Source organism: Canis lupus, chromosome X (assembly GCF_048164855.1).
Source record: "Canis lupus baileyi chromosome X, mCanLup2.hap1, whole genome shotgun sequence".
NCBI classification, from domain to species: Eukaryota; Metazoa; Chordata; class Mammalia; order Carnivora; family Canidae; genus Canis; species Canis lupus.
Window position 1 is genome coordinate 92,256,372 of NC_132876.1, and position 23,845 is coordinate 92,280,216.

At 39.5% G+C, this 23,845-nt stretch overlaps 1 protein-coding gene across 6 annotated transcripts in view; it reads right to left on the reverse strand.

Annotated features, from left to right (window-relative positions):
• SYTL5 (synaptotagmin like 5) overlaps window positions 1-23,845 on the reverse strand; it is a 241,191-nt gene that overhangs the window by 87,535 nt on the left and 129,811 nt on the right. For 4 of the 6 annotated variants that reach the window (XM_072815150.1, XM_072815155.1, XM_072815153.1 and 1 more), the window contains exon 2: window positions 14,577-15,035. In XM_072815150.1, coding sequence (XP_072671251.1) covers window positions 14,577-14,695 — 119 coding nt within the window. In that variant the 5' untranslated portion in view covers window positions 14,696-15,035. The remainder of the gene's footprint in view (window positions 1-14,576; window positions 15,036-23,845) is intronic. The other 2 variants (XM_072815151.1, XM_072815152.1) reach the window with 1 other exon arrangement.

Consider the following 23,845-nt stretch of genomic DNA (forward strand, 5'->3'; position numbering starts at 1 on the left):
CAGGAATTGCTTTCATTAAAATTCCTGTCACATTTGTGTGGCATTCTTTTTCTTTTGTTACCCTGTCTAGACTCAATTGTACCAAACATTATTTTGCACCAAATAAGATGGGAATTTTGGAATGAAAGCAATTAGCTGCCTGGAAGAGGAAGCTATAAATAACAATTCACAAGCATCTTTGATTCCTCGATGCCTTCAACAATCCCCCATCTCATCTGGGGGAACACAAAGCCCAAGAGAGATAACACAACGCAAGGACTGTATAGTGGCCCAGAGTATAGGGCTCTGAAGGCAGACTGCCAAGGTTCAAACCCTGGCTTTGCCACTTATCATATCACAGACTTTAAGAAAATTACTTAACCTCTCTGCCTCAAAATACTCTTTCTGCAAAAAAGAGTCATAATAGCTGCAACTTCATAAAGTTTTTATGAACATTAGGGAAGATGATGTTGTGAACACTAAATAAAGTGTTAAGCCCAGCTTGACATGGAGTATTATGGAATCGGCAATTCTGGTTCTTGTCTCTCTATATCTGTTCTCTTCTTCTATATTAGTGGCATGTCTAACTAGGCTCATGGCCATTCAGAATGAAGACTACATTTCCCAGTATCCCTTGCAGTTAGGTCTTGTTATAGGACTAAATGTTAACTGATGGGATGTGATCACAAATGATATAGACAAACTCTAGGTCAGGGCCCTAATGGGCAAGGGATATCCGTTTTCCTTGAACCCCTCTTTGCTTCCAGAGGCTAAGATGAAAACAGAAGAGTGAGTCATCTTGGATTACGAACTAAACTGTCAAGGTGGTGGCACAACAAAAAAGACAAGGTGCCCAGACCCATACTATAATGGAGCCACCAGAACAATATCACAAAGCTGTCAATCAATCCAGGCTTTTCTATTAGAGAGCAATATATTTCCATCTTATTTAAGCTATTATTATAATGTGTCTCTGTCACCCATAGCCAAAACTATTTTCCAACAAATATGATACGAACTCAGTAAATATTAGGTCTTATCATTATTGTCCACTTACAAAAATGCTGTTCTCAGGTTCTGCTTCAGATTCTGCTGCAAGGCCTGCATGCTAAATCCTTCCCTAGAAGTAGCGTTTGATATTCCTTTAAGAGAGCAAAACCACAATGACTGATGAAAAGTATTGCTAAACCAACACAATGAGACAAAAATTACTGAAATAATATATGCCAGCAGAATACTGTCACAGCAGCCTGATGCTAGTGGCTGCACAGCTCCTAGCATTCCCATCTTTCATTCGCATCCAGAGGCAATGCCACCAACATTGGGCTGGGGCTAGTTCATAATTGCCTAAGGAAAATCAAGGGAGGGGGATCGGATCTCCTTTCTCTACTCTGATTATAAAAATACTTCTTTCATTTTGATTGTAGCTTCTGTGTGCAGAACCTATTATTAAAACCTAAACAGGGATTCCTGGGTGGCGCAGCAGTTTAGCGCCTGCCTTTGGCCCAGGGTGCGATCCTGGAGACCTGGGATCGAATCCCGCGTCGGGCTCCCAGTGCATGGAGTCTGCTTCTCCCTCTGCCTGTGTCTCTGTCTCTCTCTCTCTCTGTGACTATCATAAAAAAAAAAAAAAACCTAAACAGCACAACCCAGCCACAATAACAACAGGTGCTCTGTCTTACATGTCATGTCATTAAGCTTTGGCAGCATCCTATGAGAAAGACATTATGATTCTCATTTTATAAATAAGAAAATGGAATCTCAGGTAGGAAACCTGCTGTGGGTCACAGGGTTAGTAAGTGTTGCCCATCGGGGCTCAGGTCCAGAATTTTATATTTCAAAATCTGAACTCTTCCTCCAGATTCCTCTTGATTCTTATTCTGTTAATATATTTTTGCTCAAAAAGGACACAGCGCTTATAAGCAACTGCTATTTCTTTCCTAGTTGTGCAAAGCCATGCCAAGCACACTTAAAGTGAAACCTCAGTAAACATGAAGGGTTGCTTCAGTCTGATTTCTCCCACCAGAAGCCATCTGTCCCAGGAGCCTCTTATCACAAAGTCTCACATGACAAACAGTCTGCAATGGGGCTGTTCCTCAACAAACACAGCTCTGGTCCCAATAAGCTTCATGTAGCTTTAGATTAGCTTTCAAATCAAAGACGATTAAAAAGAATCGAGACCATCTGAGAATCAGGGAAAAGTTTGATCTAGATAGCAAGCTTGCTTCAGAGAAAGTAATGAACAATGGGTTTGAAACCACACTTGTCGGGATCCCTGGATGGCGCAGTGGTTTGGCGCCTGCCTTTGGCCTAGGGCACGATCCTGGAGACCCGGGATCGAATCCCATGTCGGGCTCCCGGTGCATGGAGCCTGCTTCTCCCTCTGCCTGTGTCTCTGCCTCTCTCTCTCTGTGTGTCTCTCATGAATAAATAAATAAAATCTTTTAAAAAAAGAATATTGGGGATCCCTGGGTGGTGCAGCGGTTTGGCGCCTGCCTTTGGCCCAGGGCGCGATCCTGGAGACCCGGGATCGAGTCCCACGTCGGGCTCACGGTGCATGGAGCCTGCTTCTCCCTCTGCCTGTGTCTCTGCCTCTCTCTCTCTCACTGTGTGCCTATCATTAAAAAAAAAAAAAAAATCTAGGGATCCCTGGGTGGCGCAGCGGTTTGGCGCCTGCCTTTGGCCCAGGGCGCGATCCTGGAGACCCGGGATCGAATCCCACATCGGGCTCCCGGTGCATAGAGCCTGCTTCTCCCTCTGCCTGTGTCTCTGCCTCTCTCTCTCTCTGTGTGTGACTATCATAAATAAATAAAGAAAAAAATATTTGAAACCACACTTGTCTAGACAGAGAAATCTTGTGAATTGTGCCAATCTCACGTGTTTAGAAATGGTCTCAAGGATAGAGGGCATTGTGGAATCTTCATGTCTGCAGATGACACCAAGCACTTCCTGGTAATGAAATACTCAACTCATAGGATTATACCAGGCGATCTACAAAGCCATGTCAACAGGCGAACAAGTGCTTATTAACTACAATCTGAAAATCATAGCAGAAACTGATCTCATACATAATGAGCAAACCAAGTCTGGGGATACCTTGAAATAACTATTAGTGACTATTAACATTAATAACTCCTGTCTCAATTTCCTGGCCCAATGAGGAACAAGGATGTATTTTGCTAATCTGAAATCCAAAGGATACCTTTCTTGAGTGTCAAAAACAGCAAGAAGTCCTGTTATCAATATAGTAAATCATCCAGGAAAAGAGAGGGTGAAGATAGAATCAGTACAGCAAAAAAGAAAATACATGGATAAATTACTGGGCTTTTAAAGATTATTCCTCTGACATTGCAAAGATTGTCTTGATAGGAAGAAATTGGGCATTCATACACACAAAAAAAGTTTTTTTAAAAAAGTTTTACATTTTTTCCTTCTTTTCTATTATTTTTTTAAGATTTTATTTATTTATTCATGAAAGACACACACACACACAGAGAGAGAGAGAGATAGAGAGAGAGGCAGGCAGAGACACAGGCAGAGGGAGAAGGAGGCTCCATGCAGGGAGCCCTATAAGGGACTCGATCCCAGGACTCCAGGATCACGCCCTGTGCCGAAGGCAGGAGCTAAACAGCTGAGCCACCCAGGGATTCCCGACAAAAAAAGAACTCAAAGAGAACATGTTGCCCTTGAAAAATCCCTTAAAATTGCTTCTGCTACTGACAGGCACACACTAGTTTTAATTTTTGTAAACACAGAGCTGACATTTATTCTAAAATGTCTATAAATTGAATTTGTATAAATTATTTTAAATGCAGCAAGGAAGGACTTACAGGCTCAGCAAGGAGAGTTGTCAGTCCTTAATTTTTCCCATTTTACTTTTTTAGGTGGTGCTTACAGGAACTCATTTTCATAGCTAAAGGTGATTACAAAAAAAAAAACACTTCTGGCAGTTTTCCTAGTTATCTGTAGCCGTACATAGTACAAGGGATGTCAAGTCACCAAAATTCATTGAGGATGAATACAAATATCATTTTCTTTATGCGCTATTTTTTTCTTATATGCTTCACTGAAATTCACCTCTGATGATTGCTTTCAGATTCCATGAAAAGGAAGATAAGATCTGTTTGGAGTAATTAACAAATCTAATTAATAATTCTTAATTACATCCATTTTTTCAGAATGCTTATTTTTTTCCCCAATATTCCTACTCTTTTATACCAATAAAAACTCCAGGGCAGCCCCAGTGGCTCAGCAGTTTAGCGTTGCCTTCAGCCCAGGGCCTGATCTTGGAGACCCAGGATCAAATCCCGCATCAGGCTCCCTGCATGGAGCCTGCTTCTCCCTCTGCCTGTCTCTCTCTCTCTCTCTCTCTCTCTCTCTCTGTATCTCTCATTAATAAATAAATAAATATTTTAAAAAAACTAAACGTGAGTTAGTCACATGGCCACCCAGAAGAAAGAACACATTTCCCAGTTACATATCCAAGCTCCCTTGTAGCTAAGTACAGTCATGTGACCACATGGTGGCCAATGCAATGAAAGCAAGGTCATCTGTGAAACTTCTCCAAAATATCGTTAAGGGAAGGGAACCTTTCTTTTTGCCCTCGGTCCCTCTCCCTGCTGACTGGAATCAGGACAGTATGACAAGCACTGGAGCAGCCATCTTGGACCATGAGGTGTAACAAAGATTGTCACCTTGACCAAACTTGAGACAGGTTCCTCTGAGGTCTCTCTTTGACTAGTCTTTGTCCTTGAGCTCTGTCTTTGGCTTGCATAGCCCAGATTCAGCAGGAATCCTGCCAAATCAGCATAGTAAGAATACTCCTACTCTTGATATGTTACCTTGGCTTGCTTTCAGTAAGAGTTTTTCCATTCATTGACCCCCTCACTCTCCTCATTGGCTATAAATCCCCAGCTGCCTTTGCTGCATTTGGAGTTGGCCTGGATCTCTCTCCCCTATTGCCATAGCCTTTTGTTTTTAATTTTTTTGTGATAGTCTTAAAATGTATTTCAATAGTCCTGAATAAAAAGTATTCCTTACCATTTTAATACATGTCAGAATAACTTTTTAAAAAAGATTTTATTTATTTATTCATGAGACACACACACAGAGAGAGAGAGAGAGAGAGAGAGAGAGAGAGAGGCACAGAGACACAGGCAGAGGGAGAAGCAGGCTCCATGCAGGAAGCCCGATGTGGGACTGGATCCCGGGTCTCCAGGATCACGCCTGGGGCTGAAGGCAGGTTCCAAACCGAGGAGCCACCCAGGGATCCCCAATTTTTTTTTACTTTAACAGATATTAGCCCATGTTGAAGATAGCAGACTAATCAGGTAGAAAGATCCTGGGTCTCTGATGAGCATGGAGTCATCATTACGAGCCCCAACTGCTTTCCTCATGACTTGATCAAGGCAAAAAATGAAATAAACTTCTCTCTTATTTAACTCTCCTCTACTATTATTTTGGTTTTTCTGACACTCAGAGATGAACTTACCCTAATTTCTACACCCATAAATAGTATGCATACTATTACAGAGGTAGGGGAGAATGCATATCCTGGCTTTAAAATACTGTTTATAGCATCTTTTAAAGGTATAAATTATTTACATTTTATACAAAGAATGTATCAATTGAGTTTGAGTCAATGTGAAAGCGGAGATTTTGCACAATCCAATAGAATACAATTTTGCTTCTGTTAGATAAGAAGCTAATTCACGTCTAATTCTATATCTTGTATGTAAGTACTCAATGAATTTTTGCTGAATCTTAGACATGTATCTCCCAAATATGACAAAAAGAATTCATACAAATCTATACTGAAACAGCACTAACACTCAATAGTAAATGGACAAACAACATGAATAAAAAAAACATGAGAGGAAATAAAAATTGCTTGCAATCCTGTAAAAACACTAATAAACACATAAATGCAAATTGACATAGGACACTATCATGTTAGTAAACATTTGTAACAACAATTTTCATGTTAGCAGGGGTATGAGGGAATAGTATAATAAAGAGAAAACTGACACATTTCTGGAAAACAAATTTTCAATTTTAAAGAAATATAAATCAAAATATGAATTATAATATAATAAAAAATTAAGACAGAAGACTTACGAATAAGGATTTTCAGGGAAATTGAAAATATTGTACAACCATGTTATGAAATCTCATCCAGCCAATAAAAATTATGCATCTAGAGAATTTTTAATATCATGACAACTTTTCATTAAATAACATTAAACAAATATAGAGAATATAAATTATATGTGTAATATGGTTCCAGTTATGTGAAAATTATATGTATACACAAAAAAGTAACAGGAAGGAAATTCAACAAGTAGAAACTGTCTCTGGGAAGAGAGTGAGTTCTTTAAGTTCAAATTACATGTATTTTCTAATTTTCTATAATGAATATATTACTTCTATAATGAAAATATATCAGAAGATATTAAATATTTAATTGGACTGAGGATTTCTAATACAAAAAAATATTGTAGACATTGATGCCCTTTACAGATCCTAGTGATTTTAAACACTTTTGAAAAATCCTAAAAAAAAAAAAAAAAAAAAAAAAAAAAAAAAAAAAAAAAAAGAAAAATCCTGTACTATACAAAAGTTTCATTAATTTTATTTTATTTTTTTTCTTTTTTTTAAATTTATTTATTCATGATAGTCACATGGAGAGAGAGAGAGAGGCAGAGACACAGGCAGAGGGAGAAGAGGCTCCAAGCACCGGGAGCCCGATGTGGGATTCGATCCCCAGTCTCCAGGATCACGCCCTGGGCCAAAGGCAGGCACCAAACCGCTGCGCCACCCAGGGATCCCAGTTTCATTAATTTTAGACATTTTCATGGAATGTTTGAGTTATACTGAATTTCTCTGCAATGAAATGATTGGGAAAATTAGTAAATATGGGGCAGCTGGGTGGCTCAGTCAGTTAAGCGTTCAATCAGATTTAGGCTCAGGTAGTGATCTCAGGGTCCTCAGACTGAGCCCTATGTTAGGCTCTGCATTCAGTGGACAGTCTGCTTCATTCTCTTTCCCTCTCCCTTTGCCTCTCCCTCTGGTCAAGCACTCCTCTCAAAAATAAATAAATAAATCTTAAAAAAAAGAAAAATTAGGAAGTGCATGTCAGCCTACTAATACAGATTTAAATTAGTTAAACCCTAATTTCCATTAATACATAAATATTCATACAAACTGTTGTTATAGAATGGTCACATGCCTGAAATCTAAAATGTTACAGGTGACTTTTCTGTTAGTGAAGTTTTCACTTGTATATTTCCTTAGCTATAAAATGCCTATTTTCCCATGAATAGAGTTGGTATTCACTTAATTAAAACTTCCCTAATGAACTGACCTACCTTTGGAGGGTGAGTCCTCTTCACTCACCCTCCCAGCCCCAACAACCTACCCCAAGAACAACGCAGGCTCTCTAGGTCTTTGTTTCTTCAATTTACAGTAAAAAGGAATGGTAGTTTCCTGGATGTGAGTGCAAATTAACCCATGCTGTCTCTATACCATGTCCTCTATATCAATCCTGGTTAGAGCAGTATACAAGGAAAGGAAAAGGTTACTGAAAGGGGAATTTGGAGAAAAGTCAAAGGCATGAGAGAGAGAGACAGACAGACATATATAGTATACACACACATTCTGCATAGGTGACTATTTTACTTATGACTACAGTGACTGTATTATTTCAAACAAAAAAATATGTTCTAGCAAGTATGTTTACTTATTTGGATAATCCAATGTTGGAAACATCCCTCAATATCAGGCATTTGTGGCCCTTTCCCAAGGTGAGCCCTACAAGTAAGAATTACTTGGATGCAAGTGCTGTAGAATCAAAATTTAAGTTACTTCCTCTATATATGTGTGTATATATGTAAATTCTTAAGTTCTTTGGTAGGAAAACCTCCAAGGTTTTAAATTCGTTTAAAGCAGAGCTGGATTTTCTTTTTTCATTTCTCTGTGACTCAAAAAAAAGAGTTTAGGTTTTATAAAGGAGCCAGTACATTCACACTGGGAGTTTCTGTTAATCCATTAAGAAGCTTTGTGGCAATTCTATTAGGATTGAAACAAAATGTTTACCAAACTAGAAGTCCAATCCAATAGTTCTCCCAGTTTTATGGGGACAGTGAGCCTTTAGGCTTTTTAGAAGGTGAAACTAGTTTTGTTCTTTTTTTATAATAAATTTATTTTTTATTGGTGTTCAATTTGCCAACTTACAGAATAACACCCAGTGCTCATCCCATCAAGTGCCCCCCCCTCAGTGCCCGTCACCCATTCACCCCCACCCCCCGCCCTCCTCCCCTAAACTAGTTTTGTTCTTAGTGGTAGTGATAGGATTTGGAAAAACAAACAGCTCCACACATCAAACATTTGTAGAGTATTAGAGGATATTATTGCTTGGCACTAACTGGTCTCCTTAACTTCCAGGCTGAATGTGTAAGTCTAGAAATCACTTTGATTCCATTTGAACAGAATATTTAGCTTATCTGTAGGATTCCATGTAGCCAATTTGAATACACTTTCCCCCTCTGTTCCTCTCTTCTCTCTCCTTCCTGATCCTGTTCTAAAATGATGGAATCAACCACATAAAAACAAAGCCGTAATGGGAATGGCTGTTTCCAGGCTGGGCTCTGCAGTCTCTTGATGACACTAAACTCTGGCTTGCTTAGTGGCCCGTCTCGGTGGAGCCAGCTGTGTGGAACAAAACATAATACACTTGCACTTTGATTTCAGTATGCCTAAAGACTAGAACAGCATGAGGAACTCTTGTCAGTTTTCACTATAAAAGCAATGCTTCAATAAATGTCATGGCAACTCTGGATAATGTTACACAGCTTATAGGTCACAACTGTCCATAAATACCAGGCTGAAGGAATGTTTTCTGCTTTGTTCCATTTATCTGAGAGTAAGGCTATGGGTGGACTTCCAACGGGGTCTTACAGGTGCCCTCAGTGCATAAACATCACAGCAGAGAGGAGAGGGAAGCAATATGGAATGAAAGAACCTCACTGCTGTTGTTTACCAGTTTGACCAATTATTTAGTAAATGCTAGTTGCCACAACTACAGTACATCAGAAGAGTACATACCTCACAGACGACATGGGGGTTCAATGAGGGATATTTATAAATTGAGTAATACATTTTCTGGTGTGAGGTAGGCATTGAATAGTCTACTATTCCTTTTTCTGGCCCCCCTGAAGGGTCAGATACATCTCCCAGAGGTTAAAAGTGACCAAAGAGGAGCATGTGAGCTCTGGAGCCAGACAGTGAGGCTTCAAACCACAGTTCGGCCACTTACTAGCTATGCAAACTTGGACAAGTTACTGGATTTGGCACATCAGTTTGCCCATCTGTAAATGGGATAGTCACAGTTCTTATCTCATCAGGAAAATGAATTTGTAACCTGTCCCTCACAATTTCGCAGAACCTTCTGCTAGTTCTTGGTATTTTCTCTACCTCATACTCACTGTACTGTTCTTCTAGAGAGGCAATGAAACATATTTAAGTTGTTCCAGCACATTAGTCACTACAGACTGAGGGAGGCATAAAAATATCCTGGAGATAGCAGGACCCTGTGAAATCATCTAACCTCCCAGGCAGAAGCCCATGTTCTATCTCTGATAGTTGATGGGTTCTAGTCCAACTCCATCTTATCTCTTGGACTATAAATGTCCCGCTGCTCACTAAGGTGGCTTATCAAGGCTTTTAGGTGTCTATAGTTATTCCCAAGGCTACAATCTACCAAGGTGTTGTTTTCAACACCAAAGGTCAACAAATTACAGTCCTTGAGCCAAATCCAGCCCACCACCTGTTTCTTGTAAATACAGTTTCATTGGCCATACCCATTTGTTTACACATTGTCTATTGCTGCTTTCATACTACAATGGCAGACTGAAGTAATCATAACATAGAATGCCTACCCTGTAGAGCCTAAAATATTTACTATCTGGCCCTTTACAGAAAAAGTTTACTGACCTCTAGTCTGCACCATGAACAAAGCCTGATTCATAACTACAAACTTCTTTATGTTTGTGGATCCAACAAACATTAATATAGTGTCTTTGCTCATGTTTATTTTTTTTAAAGATTTTATGTATTTGAGAGAGAGAGAGAGAGAGAATGAATGAATGAATGAATGAATGAATGAGCAGGGGAGAGGGAGAAGCAGGCTTCTTGCTGAGTAGGGAGCCTGATGCGGGGCTTGATCCCAGGACTCTGAGATCATGACCTGAGCTGAAGGCAGATGCTTAACCAACTGAGCCACCCAGGTGCCCCTCTGCTCACCATTATTATTCCAATAATAAATACATAGCATTTGGCCTATAGAAGGTTCTCAACAAATGTTGATTACTTCTGACTCTGGAGATTATAGGATGCCTTGGGCTGCATGTAACAGAAAATCAGACTCAAATCACTATAGGTAACATGGAAATATATTATATTGCTTATGGAAGAAGCCCAGGAGTGTGGCAGGTTCTAGTATATCAGGATGTTGATAACAATTTTCTGTAATTATTTTGGTTCAGCCTCATCACTGTGCTGGCTTTCATCCTCAACAGCAACAGTGATAAAGTTTCACTGAATATGTCCAGTGGGAAAGAGAACCTTCCACAAATCTGGGCTATATGTTTGAGTGGGTCATCTTTGGTCTCATGTCTACCTCCAGACCAATGATAGTTGCTAGAGGAATATTAGTCAAGGGATGATCAAATATATTTTAGAAATCCACTGCTGGTGCTGAGCAAAACCAAGATTTGGGTAGGGAGGAAGAAAAGAGAAATGTATGCTATAAGGCAACTCCCAGAGTTCATTACTGAGACAGGCCCAAGAATAGGTGTCAAAGAGAACATTAAGTCCAGATATGTTTTCATGCATTGTGGCCAAAAGAAAATGAGATCTTCTCAGTAAGAATAGAGCCCCAATGAACTGCTAAATTTATAAACTGAAGATTTCTTATATAGGCCAATACCACAAAGTAGACATTTAACAGTATTTGTTTTTAGGTGTGGAAGATCAAGTAAAGTAAGATTTTGTTAATAAGATTTTTTAGTGAATACTATGAACCATGTCCTCTTCTGTGTTAGGGTGAGTTCTTCCAAAGTTAGAAAAATCTAAGGTACAAAATGGCCAACAAAGATCTTTATTTTGTGCTTCCAAACTATATTTGTTCCATTTGCATTCACTGTTGATAGGTCAATTTGATTAGCCTCACTTCCTCCCTCTTTCTTCACTGCATTAAAGTTATCACTTAAACAAAGTGATCTGTTCTTGACAGAGAACATTTAAAAAAACTCCTACTCCATAATCACTCTGTAATAGTTGAAACCTAGATATCTCCTACCATTTCTTCCTGCTTGATCTGAAGGAAAACAGATACATTTGAGCCTCCTGGGTGAACCTAAAATGCTGTTAGTAGGTAGACACCTCTCTCCAGCCTTCAGTTCAAGCCTGGAGGTAATTAATCAGGCTTGCCATGTGCCTTCTGGGTGCAGAGCACCTTGAGAAACACCCAGAGACCAGTCCTAATTTAATTAATGCCACACTTGGGATCCCTGGGTGGCTCAGTGGTTAAGCACCTGCCTTCAGCTCAGGTCTTAATCCTGGAGTCCCGGGATCCAGTCCCACATCAGGCTCCCCGCAGGGAGCCTGCTTCTCCCTCTGCCTATGTCTCTACCTCTCCCTCTGTGTCTCTCATGAATAAATAAAATATCTTTAAAAAAATTAATGCCACACTTCAGTGGCTAGGTGGACTGTAGTGCCCAGTTGGACATTAGGCCTAAAGCGCTGATTTGACACAGTTTTTACATTCTTCGATGTTTCTATTTTCTTTAAACATAACCAAATGAAACAAACACACAAAGAAACAATCAATCCACTGCTTTCCGAAGTCCAATTTACTAACTTTCCATATCAGTTACTTCTCTGTAATCATCATAATTCTTAAAAATTGTCTTTGGCTCCTGTTTCCTTCTGAAACTCATTAGCAGGATCTGAAGGCAATTTTGTGGTTCATGGTAAACAGCTAAAATGCAGCTGACATGTAACTGCCAAAGTCAAATCTTTTTCACATTTCAAGGCCAAGCACAAGTGTTACCTCTTCCGTGAAACCATTCCTTCCACTTGCCTTACTCATCATTATTTACACTTCCCCTTGACACCGACAAAATCTTAACCTCCAGCCACCCAAGGGTAGTCCTCTCAAGAAGGTAACAGACACCATCCTTGGCAATAAACATGTAGAAACTTGTAGATGAGAGCAGAGCCAACAAGGGACCTGAGGAGATCTCAGCAGAGCACTGCCAGTGTTCACTACAACACATACCAAACAACAGGGCTGACGATTATAGCCAGCAATTATTAAGTACTAACTGTATGCCAGCATTCTTCTAAGCTCTTGATAATATTAGCTTATTTAAGCCCTACAACAATCTTATGAGGTACCTGATGTTATTATTTCTGTTTTATCAAATAAGGGAACTAGATTTATTCGTGGAAGCAACCTGTCTGAAGTGCTGCAAAGATTTCATGTATAACTAAGACGTGAATCAACAAATGTGGATGTGTGATTCAACAGCACATACTACTCTAAACACCATGGCACTACAAAGCTGTTAAGGAATGGCAGAGCCTGAGCCAACTGAGCTCATATCTTGGTAGCTGAGAACAAAATGAGAAAATATTTGGCATAGAAAAAAATTCAATAAAATATTAGCCACCACTGCTATCATATGTGCCGCTGAAGCGAGCACAACCACCATTGCTATTAAAGAAGAGAATAAGATATAGCAGCTTTTTAAAAAACTATTTTCTTTTTTTAAAAAGATTTTATTTATTTATTTGAGAGAGAGAGAGAGAGAGCAGGGGAAGGAAGGGGCAGAGGGAGAGGGAGAAGCAGACTCCCCACTGAGCAGGGAGCCCCATGTGGGGCTGGATCCCAGAACCTCGGGATCATGACTGGAGCCAAAGGTAAAGGCTTAATCAACTGAGCCACCTAGGCACCCATAAAAAAAATCTATTTTCTATAAAGGTATCACATAGATCTATCAAAGCCTTTCTTCTGCTTTCCTCAAATTTGAAGAGCCAGGAAATCAACAACTTTATTCTCAATAGCTCTGTCGTATATTATACACTCAGCTACTTTTCTTTACAGAGAATAGGGAAAAAGGACAAGGGAAGAAAGAGGAGAAGGAAAAGTAGTATAATGGATAATCAGGAAAAGTTATTGGGAATGACAGAAGCAAATATCCTGAACAAATTCCTATTCATTGCACTTCTGCATTTCTGAGGATTTGGTTATTAAATCGTGTTTTCCTAAATAGAGTGATTTTTAATTCCCCCCTGCATGTCATCAGTTACTAGCTACTACCTTGCCTCTTGCCAACAATATAACTTTTTGTAGCACATTAGACAATTGAGTCACTTCTTGTGACTAGAATACAAATACCCAAAACATCATTTCTGATATCTTTAAAATCATGAACTACATTAACCTGAACTCCAGGCATAGAAAAATTGCAATAATTTTCATCAAAGCCTCTATTTCTTTAAGATTGGTTGAATACCTACAAATGATGGATATAAAAATTCTGGGCACTTAACTATGAAGTAAGCATCAATTGAGACTATTTCAATGTATTTCCAATTCTAGGATCCTAGGTCCTTTAGGCACGCTGAATATCTTTGCAACACATAATCTTATGACAAGATTTTTCCTCAATAAAAAATAAACTTAAATTTTTGTGGCCTTTCAAGACTTTTTCTTGTGGTTGACTTCCAGTTTCATAACACTGTGGTCAAAATAATCGCAGTTTTGGGAGACACATAAGACAAAAAAAGCTACCTGTTGCATAATAGTAGGTAGTCGCTGAGAAGGGAACTCTTTATTTCCATTCCTGTAGACAGGGGTGAGATGTAATAGCCAAATATATTTAACAAGCAACACAGTACAAGCAGCAAACAATCCCAAAGGATGTGACGACCAATCAGAACAATGCTCAGAAGAGATGACATGACCAACCAGAATGGATGCTAGCTGAAAGACAAGTGAGGTCATGCCTGGGAGTCGAGTTAAATATCAACCTTGCCTACAACTCATGTGAAATTCAACTGTGCCCATATTATTCCATGTTACCCATACAGAGACTTATTTTTGAGAATCCAGGTGGTCTCTGGAAAATGAGACTTTTTCACTCTCCGGATCTCCTTCTCTCAGCTACGATGGGAATGAATTCCCAGGAAGACTGATCTGAGAAAGGCATTATAAATAAATAATTGTGAGCTTACACACCAGGCACTGCACGTATATTACCTCCCTCAAACCTTGCAACAACCCTATGAGGTGGGCACTTTTATTATCCATGTTTTAGGGATGAGGAAACCAAGGCATGGAGAGAATGAGATGGGAGGATAGAATCTAGCTAAATGATAAAATATCAAAGATGTTCTCTGATATCTGAGCTACTGCTGGGAACCCCTGAAGTCACTGACCAACATGTCTCCAGCACAGTCGCAGTTGCCTATTCTCTGTTCTAACATGCTTCAAACAGCTGCTGGGAAGGGCAGAAAAGATAAAAGAACATTACCTTATTCTCTTGTCTTCCACTTTTTTCAAATATTCATCTCTCTTTAGGACTCCCAGGATCATTTCCTTCTCATGATCTAACAAAAATGACAGATTGATCAACTCCGAGTTCTTAGACATGGTATTGCAGCAGCAGCTCTGAGTAGCAGTGGTTCAATCTTCCAGGTGACTCGATATGCACAGTTCTTAAAGCCCCCCTGAACAGCCCAGAGTTGCTCAGTTGTTTGACGGCAGAGCAGTTTTTATAAGGTCTCAGAAGAACTGCCGATGGTGGTCAGGTATTCTTCCGGGCTACACAGAAAAGAGACATCACTGGGATTATATTCCAAGAGTGTCAGTATTGCTCTAACTCAAAAAGATCGCCAAAGCCTTTGCTGTGCTGTCCCGTCAGGTGGCAGCTGAGTTTCACTAGTAATGACGAACATCGATTCTTCAGAATGCCACAGAGCAGGAATCAGATCTGCTGGGACAGAATCCAGAAAACACAGGGGATATAGAGAAACCAAAGGAGGGAAAAATTAATTAGAAAAACGAATTAGGCCATTTTCTGAATAACGCACATATAGTGTCTAATTGTTGAAAGAGTGACACACTTAAACATTTTAATCAGGTAATATGCAATTACTAGGTAACTATGCAATTACTAAGCAACTAATTACTAACTACTAAGTTAATATGCAATTACTAAGCAACTACTAATAACTGTGTTTGTTACCATGAAATATCATTTATATTTAGTTGATTCCACATTCTCTGTGCAAATTCAGCTTCTTCCATTATAATTTGTTTCCTTTACTGGCTAGGTCCTCTTTCCACCCTTGCAGCTGACCCATGGGTGAATTGGGTTACCACTGTGGGACCCATCTGTGTACACAGTTTGGACTGTCCCTTAACTGGCTCCCTCCTATTGCATCCCTTTGTCCCCCACAACTAGGACCACTGCATAAAAAGCACTGCTGGCAAGACCAATATGAATCAGTGCTATATGTATTAGTTGGAATGTTTCTCACAAACAGCAATGAATGAAAAAAAAATGAAGTTACGGAAGAATTCATCCAGAAAGACAGCATATATGTAGTATAAACACAAGGAATTTCATGAGGGAGTTCAGAGATGCAATCAAAGAGAATATAGGAGTTTCAACCATATTGGATGATGTTGTATTCTCAAGGTGAATATTTATATCTCATGATGTACATATTAGTGAATTATTCTAGGTATATATTATATACTGCAAAATAGATATTCTGAAACTTCTCCTTGTCCAAATAAGCAGCTCATCATGCCTTGTCCCTCACCCTAACTCTTAAGCACATTCTTTCATTAGCTTGCTATGTAGATACTCTCTGTATATCCCCCTTAAGAATGAAGACTCAGCCTGTGGCCTCATGCCCTGACACTGTCCCTCAGCTTCCCTCCCAGGTCTATGAACTATAGTCCATGTGCAAGTTACACTTGGTTTGCTTGGCTCTAGCCAGGTTTCCAAGTGTAACTAGATACTCAAAGCCTGCTCTGGGGCCTCCCAGTTGCCACAACGTTAGGCTCACATCAAAATCTCAGGAGATCTGGGGACACCTAGGTAGCTCAGTGGCTGAGCATCTGCCTTTGGCTCTGGGCATGATCCCGGGGTCCTGGGATGGAGTCTCACATCAGGCTCCCCCAGGGAGCCTGCTTCTCCCTCTGCCTAGGTCTCTGCCTCTCTCTCTCTGTCTCATGAATAATAAAAATCTTTAAAAAAAATCTCAGGAGATCTGAAAGGACAGGACCTTGTCCAGAGTCTAACTTTCCAAAGTCCCCAGGTGTTTGTTATATACACTGTACACCAAACCATAACTTGGCTGAAATGACTCAGAACTGAACTTCTTGGGATCCCTGGGTGGCTCAGCGGTTTGGGGCCGGCCTTCCACCCAGGGTGTGATCCTGAAGTCTTGGGATTGGGCCCCACATCAGGCTCCTTACATGGAGCCTGCTTCTCCCTCTGCCTGTGTCTCTGCCTGCCTCTCTCTGTCTCTCTCTCGGTCTCTCATGAATAAATAAATAAAATCTTTAAAATAAAAAAAAGAACTGAACTTCTTCCAAGGGGTCAAGAGTTAGCCCCTACTGAGAAAACTGCCCTGGTCAGTACAGACTTCCAGACTGACTGAAGGCCTTTCCTAAATCTTCAAAGTCCTAGAGGCAGCAGGGATCAGAGAGCCCCAAGCTTGACATGAACAGGAAGCAACAAGGTTAGGGCAAAAGGGGCTCTTCAGAAAGATTAATGGTTTGGTTTTTGTATCATCATCAATTGTGGTCTCCTCAGATAAAAAACACAACTGGATTTTCAACCCCTTCTGTGGTTCATCTGGTCTCACACTGAAATGGAAAAGCCATTTGGTAACTCAATAAATGAATACGCTACTGTTACAGACAGGTTCACTCAGGATGCATTTTATATTTGAAATGTCAGATTTAGAATGTCATATGTGAATATTCTGTAGAATTGTAATTCGAAGTTATTCAAGGGGTAGGGAGCCACAAAAATATGAGTCGAAGCTTATGATTAACTTTGCCTTGGATTGTAAGTACAAATCTGCCCTGTAAAGCTCCAAGGCTCTGTCCAATAAGGAGAATAAAAGGAAGGTAGCATCTGAAAGTGACAGCGAAGATGGGAAATCAGGCAAGGATATAAAAGAAATAAAACTGCCCCAGGAGACTTTAATTAACAAAATTAGCCCTAAATAGATTTTTGCTCCTCTGTACCAAGACTGAAAGAACAGATTTATAACTGAGTTTTCAAGGAGATTAGAAGTAGCCAAAATTTTATCAAGAAAATCAGTGTTTCCTCCAGGAGGCAGGACTGGACTGTGATTTTAATTTAATAAGATGGATTCTAAGTGATGATAGTCCTTCTGGAGAAACATGGGGTAAGGAAGAGGAGACAGTGAGCCTGGACATAAACAAAGGAGATCTAAGGAGCTAGATGCCAATGATGCCCAGCCAGGCTCCGACCAGAAGAAAAGCACTCAGGCCACAGAATGAAAGTAACCCATTTTTTCCCCTGTAGCACATGTTCCATGTTGAGTTATGGGGCCTCAGCCTGGCAAGTTTCATGACATTAATCACTCAAATCATACAACTATTTTCTCTTGCTTGAATTTCACTTCCTTCTCGACACTTCTGATTGGAAGTTGGCTAACCTCAGAGCTCTCCCCTTTCAGGGAGTGGATGCCCTGATCCTGCCAATGGAACTCTCTATGTTTGGTTTAGTTTGAACCTATGTCTAATCTGTTCTCTGTACACCAACTAAATGAAATTTCTGAGCCTTTGGAGGACCAGCATCTGGGTTGGGATGAATTCACCTAAATCTGTACTAGTTCACAGACCCCCTTGGAGTATCCCTTATCCCCTATACACTTTCATCAGGTAAGAAAAAATGAATAAAAATAATCACCGGTGCCTTTTATCTAGAGTCAATTCTCATTCTTTTAGTTAAATGTGCCTGGTAAAAGACTAGGCATATTAGAAGAAATTCATTTTTATTTTATTTTCCAATACTTTTACTTAAACAGATCTCTTTCCTTACACATTTCAGATGTGACTTTTTCCCTTGCTGGCCAGCAGCCTTGCCGAAGTGAGCTAAACTATATAAAAGATGACAAAATAGTTTCTAAGTCATTCTGCTGCCTTTCAGCAAAGACAGTTGTGGATAGATCATTAACTACTGAGCACCATCGAAGATCTTAGAAGAGTACAGATGACATTACCAGCAATAGGGAAGTTGGGTAGATGTGCTGGTTTTGATGGGCAATAATGAATTTTGGTTTCAGACTTATTGTGAATTAGGTGATACCACCCTGGCTCTTCACTATCACAGTTTCCTGCCTCTGTCTTGCTCCTACACATCAGATTTCCTCCAAAACACAAACTGGATCATTGTCACTCCTATGCTTAAAATCCTTCAGTTGTTTAATATGGTTTTAAAAAACCCTTTATGATCTGGCTCTAGCCTACCCCTCTCTCATGTATCTACCCTCTAACCACATTCAATACTTCATTCTTCTAAAGAAACCATGGTTTCCTCACCTCCAGATCTTCCTACTTACAAGACTCTCTGCCTGGCACACCCTCTCCTCCTCTCTTCACCTGCTAACTCATAAGTATCCACAGGGATTTGCTTAAATGCCTGACTTCTAGTCTAGCTGGGGTATCTGTGATATGCTGAATAACAGCCCCCAAGTTGCTCATGTACTAGTCACCAGAACCTTTGCAGAAGTCACTAAGTTAAGGATCTTGAAAAGGGAAGATTATGCTGGATCATCCAGATGGGCCCAATGTAATCACAAGTGTCCTTAGGAGGGGGGAAGTAGTAAAGTCAGGAAAGGAGGTGTGATGATAGCAGTAGAGGTTGGAGTAATGGTTTTTGAAGATGGTGGAAGAGGCCATGAGCCAAGAAATGCAGGCAGCCCCTAGAAGCTGGGAAAGGCAAGGAAATGAATTCTTCCCTGGAGCCTCCGGAAGGAATCCTGCCAACACCATGATTTTAGCCTTTAAGACTCATTTTTGACTTCTAATGAATGAGATAAAAAAATAAAACATTTAATAATTAATGCCTAAAGTAGAAAATCTCATCTCATGAGAGAACACTGAATCAGCCTGAGTTGATGCTCCATATCAAAATGGAATGGGAAAAAGAAATTAAACTCTCAGCAGATGCTTCAGATGGAGAAATTGGGCACTGTTCCAGTTCATTGGGAACCATAGCAGCACCAGTAGATTTAGAGTGCAATTTACCACTGAAACCACTGTACATGACATTATGGTGGCCTTCTTACCATGGACGCCATCCTCTTAGACTGTGGTAGGGTCTATCTAATAAGACAGTTAACCCTTTTCCAGTAATTCTATGTTACAGAACGTCATGAAATATTGCCATCTTTAGAATGGATGTATGCAAAATGAACAGAAAAATGTTTCACTTAAAGTAAAACATTGTCAGGGAGAATGTGAGGAGGAGAAAAATGATCCATCACACAAAATATAGGAAGAAGAGCAATGATTGGAATTTCCCTGGAAATCTTCTATATAAAGTGGAGCTTACTAGCTCCAAATACAGCAGGGGCACTCTGTATTTTATAATTTTATAATTATAAAATTATAATTTTATAAAAAATTATAATCTTTTACAGTTTTGTGAGTTGACTAGGCTTCATGGGAGGCACTCATTTTGGTGTTTCTTATGAGGCTGCTGTCAGAGGGCACCTGGGGCTGAAGTCATCCAAAGGCTGGACTAGGTGGGATGTTAAGGATAATGCACTCACATATCTGGCACTTGATGTCAGCTGCTGGCTGAGAGCACAGCTGGACCTGTTGACCACAAGACTATTTGTGATTCCTCCCTCATGGCGGCCTCAGGGTAGTCAGACTTTTTACATGGCAGCTGTCTTCCCCCAGACCAAGCATTCTAATGGCCCAAGCAGAAGCTGCAAGATACCTTAAGTCTTACCCTTGGAAATTTTAGAACCTTACTTCTACCACGTTTTGTCAAGCAAATCACTAAAGTCATCCCCAGATTAAAGGAAGTAAATTCAATTCCAATGGAATGGGAGTAGTGAAGAATTTGTAGCCTTCTCTAATTTATCATATGTCACATCCTCATATATAAGATGCATAAGATTGTGGTTACCAGGAGGCTGGCAGATCAAGGGTCATGCATTCTTTGAGCTCTTGATAGGAATGGAGAAATTGCATGTACACCATGATTCCCTATTTACTGTACTGAATCAGTACAAGTATAGGCACTTTTAGCTCTGCAAAGAAAAGCAAACAGAGTTTGAAATGCTCAGCTGTTAAGAGGTGAGAATGCAAGAGTTATTCTTATTTTACACCCACAGACACACAAATCAGTGACATGGTAGCACAGTTGGCAGACATGGAAATTATTTGAGACTCTCATATAAACAAACAGTATCAAGGGTACTGGTAGGTATGCAGACAAAATGAATTCCATAGGTTGCAAGGGTACATGAAAGGGTAATAGAGCAAGAGAAGATAATGTTCTCGATGCAGGGCCTGGCACATAAAATGAAAGTCTCCTCAAAGGATTTCTACAAGACTTGTGGATGCTCCATCTGCAGGAGAGATTCATAAAGTTTTCTGAAGGATATCTTAGATAGCCAATAAGAACTACAGACTCTCTACCTTGAAAAAGTATACCTATGTCTTAACAGACAAAGAGAAGTAATTTCAGGAGTTCATAAACCGTGATTACCCAAAAGTTTATACTACACAGATAAGCACTGCTAATAAAAAGCCCTTAGAATCAAATGCAGGCTCAGTGTACCCTCTCAGAGTCAGTGTTAGATAAAATGTGAAGCTTGAGAAATGAATGGAATTAAAATTCTACTCCATGAGAGAATAACTTGGACAGGTTACTCTAAGCTTATGCATTTCAGTTTATTCATCTGTAAAATGAGAATATTAATGTCCACTTCCTTGGTTTGTTGTGAATACTCAAATGAATTAATGTATGTAAAGTATATATAAAATGTATGAAAATGTATATAAAATAGGAAATGTATGTAAAGTACAATATCTGACACATAACAGATGCTCAAAACAATTTAGGCCCTTCCATCCATTCTGTTTTTACGCTGAAGTTAAGCAATACGTCATTAAGTGAGATCAGTCAAAACTTCACTCCATTACCTTTGATTCACAAAATACCCTCAGGTCTCTCTCTAGCTTCCTAAACTTTCTATTAAGAATTGGCAAACTTCTGGGACGCCTGGGTAGCTCAGCAGCTGAGCGTCTGCCTTTGGCTCAGGGCGTGATCCCGGGATCCGGGGATCAAGTTCTGCACCAGACTCCCTGCTTCTCCCCCTGTCTATGTCTCTGCCTCTCTCTCTGTGTCTCTCATGAATAAGTAAATAAATCTTTAAAAAAATTTTTTTAAAGAATTGGCAAACTTCTTAGAAATTGCTTAGAAAGTCTACAGTTTTTATTAATAAGATTTTAAACAATATTAAGATTCTCATATATGATGATATGCTCATAATATGAAATTTAAAAAATCAGGATATAAAACTACTTATATAGTATAGTTCCAATTTTAAAGTAAATACATACATACCTAAATATTACAGAAGAAAGAATGGAAGGAAATAAGTCAAAATATTACATCTATTTCTGGGGAGTTACATTATGGCTGTTTTTATAATTGTCCTTAGTTCCATGTTTCTACAATGAACACATATTATATATAATATCAGTGAAAAATAGAACAAATATTGTTGCTGTCAAAAATATATTCTACCAATATTAGCTCAGCTTCATATGGCATGGTATACAATGCATATATCCATGGATTATTACACTTGGCTATTGAATAGGAAAATATTTCAGTAGTAGAGTCATACAGGTTAATAAATCTATTGAGGTTAATAAATCTAGTTTTTAAAGTTATGTTTAATTCATTAAGGCGTGTTCAGTCTGGAAAAAAATAAAACCAAAGAACAGATAGAATGGGTTATAGAATATATAAATGTTCATGCAATAAACATGCATAAAACCATGTGTCAGAAACTGCTGGATCTAGTGGATACACAAATGAAGAAAGCATGGGCTCTGTTCCAAGGAGCTTGTCTATTTTCTAGTGGAGACAGACATAAACATAAAACGAACAGTTTTATAAAGGCCAACTTGGCTTTGAGAACACAAAGGAAAGAACAATTAGGAAGAGGAGAGTGGCCATTTGAGGGTGTGAAGACAGTAAATATAAAAAGTCACAAAAACCCATGACTAGTCCAGGGAATAGTGAATAATCCCAGGGCTGGGGTCTGAGTTAATGGAGGAGAGGTGAGACAAAGGAGGGTGCCAGCCAAGGAGGAATGTGGTATCCAAATAAAGCATCTGGACTTTATTGAGTATTTTTCTAACTGTGTCTTTGGGAATGGTTTCTTAGGAAACACAGCAAGGCAAGTTAAGTGGCCAAGGCTGTGGCGCCGACCCCTGCTTCAAACAGAGCAGCTCTGCTTTTATCTGATCTATAAGTTGGATTTCCTAGCATGATTTTATTTGAAGAAAGAGTTCCATGACCTTAAAAAGTCTGAAAACTGCTCCCATGCCATCAAGCTGTTGAATGCTTTTAAGCCAAGAAATAGCACAGTCAGCTTTCTATTTTAGATCTGGGTTTTGAAAGACTTCAGTACTCAGTGATTATACGAGAGAGAGGGCAGAGGCTATGTGGACAACGTGGAGGCTCCTGCAGGAGTGCCAGGCAGAGATTAGGAACTAGAGATGTAGTAGTAGGAAAGGACCTAAGGGTCATTTTTCAGATATTTGGGAATTCTTTCAATAAGATCCAGCTACCACCTAGATGTGGATGGTAAAGAGAAGAGAGAGTGTGACTCCGAAGTTTCCAGCATGGGGAACTGTAAGGGTTCTTAAATTCTAGTGTACCTAAGAGTCACCTACAGGGCTTGTTCAAAAACTGAGGGTCCCTCTTTAGAGATTCTGATTCAACAAGACTGGAGTAAAGCCTAGGAATGCTGATGGTAATACTACTAACAGCAAAAGAGAACACAAGACAGAAAAGGTTGAGAGAAAAAAATTGGAATTTGCACATGTTGAGGTCCAAGTGCTTGTGACCAACAAAGATCAACAAAGATCAACAAAGATCTGTCCAGAAATTTGTACATGTTGAGGTCCAAGTGCTTGTGACCAACAAACATCAACAAAGATCTGTCCAGAAAGGCATCTGGAATATAGAAGTAGAGTTTATCGGAGAAGTCTACACTAGAAGCATTTAATTGAGAATCACTGGTGCCTATGTGGTGGCTAAAGTTATGCAAGTGAGAACACAGGAAAGAGGGCCAGGGATAGGAGCATGAGGAATAATGATTAAAGAAGTGACAAAGGAACAAATGAGCTGATGGAAGACTGAGGAGGGATAATCAACACAGTGGGGGGTGCAGTTGAATCTAAGGAATTGGGAGTCAAGTATATCACTTAGAGTCTATGTAGGCCACCATTAAGTTTTCAATTAACCAATCAAGTAAACTGTTACAAACACCTCCAGCTATGTGAAGTACCACACTAAACCCAGAGGCTTTGGAAAATGCACCATTTCAATAAATTCATCCCAATCCAGTGTTATATCACATATTCCTTGCCCTAATATCCTAGTTTCTAATAATATAAATCAGTAAGTCTTGCAATTATTTTAGTGTATAATCCAATTCCTTCAAGGTCATACTTTGTACTTGTCCCCCTAGAAGCATGCTAAAATCTGAA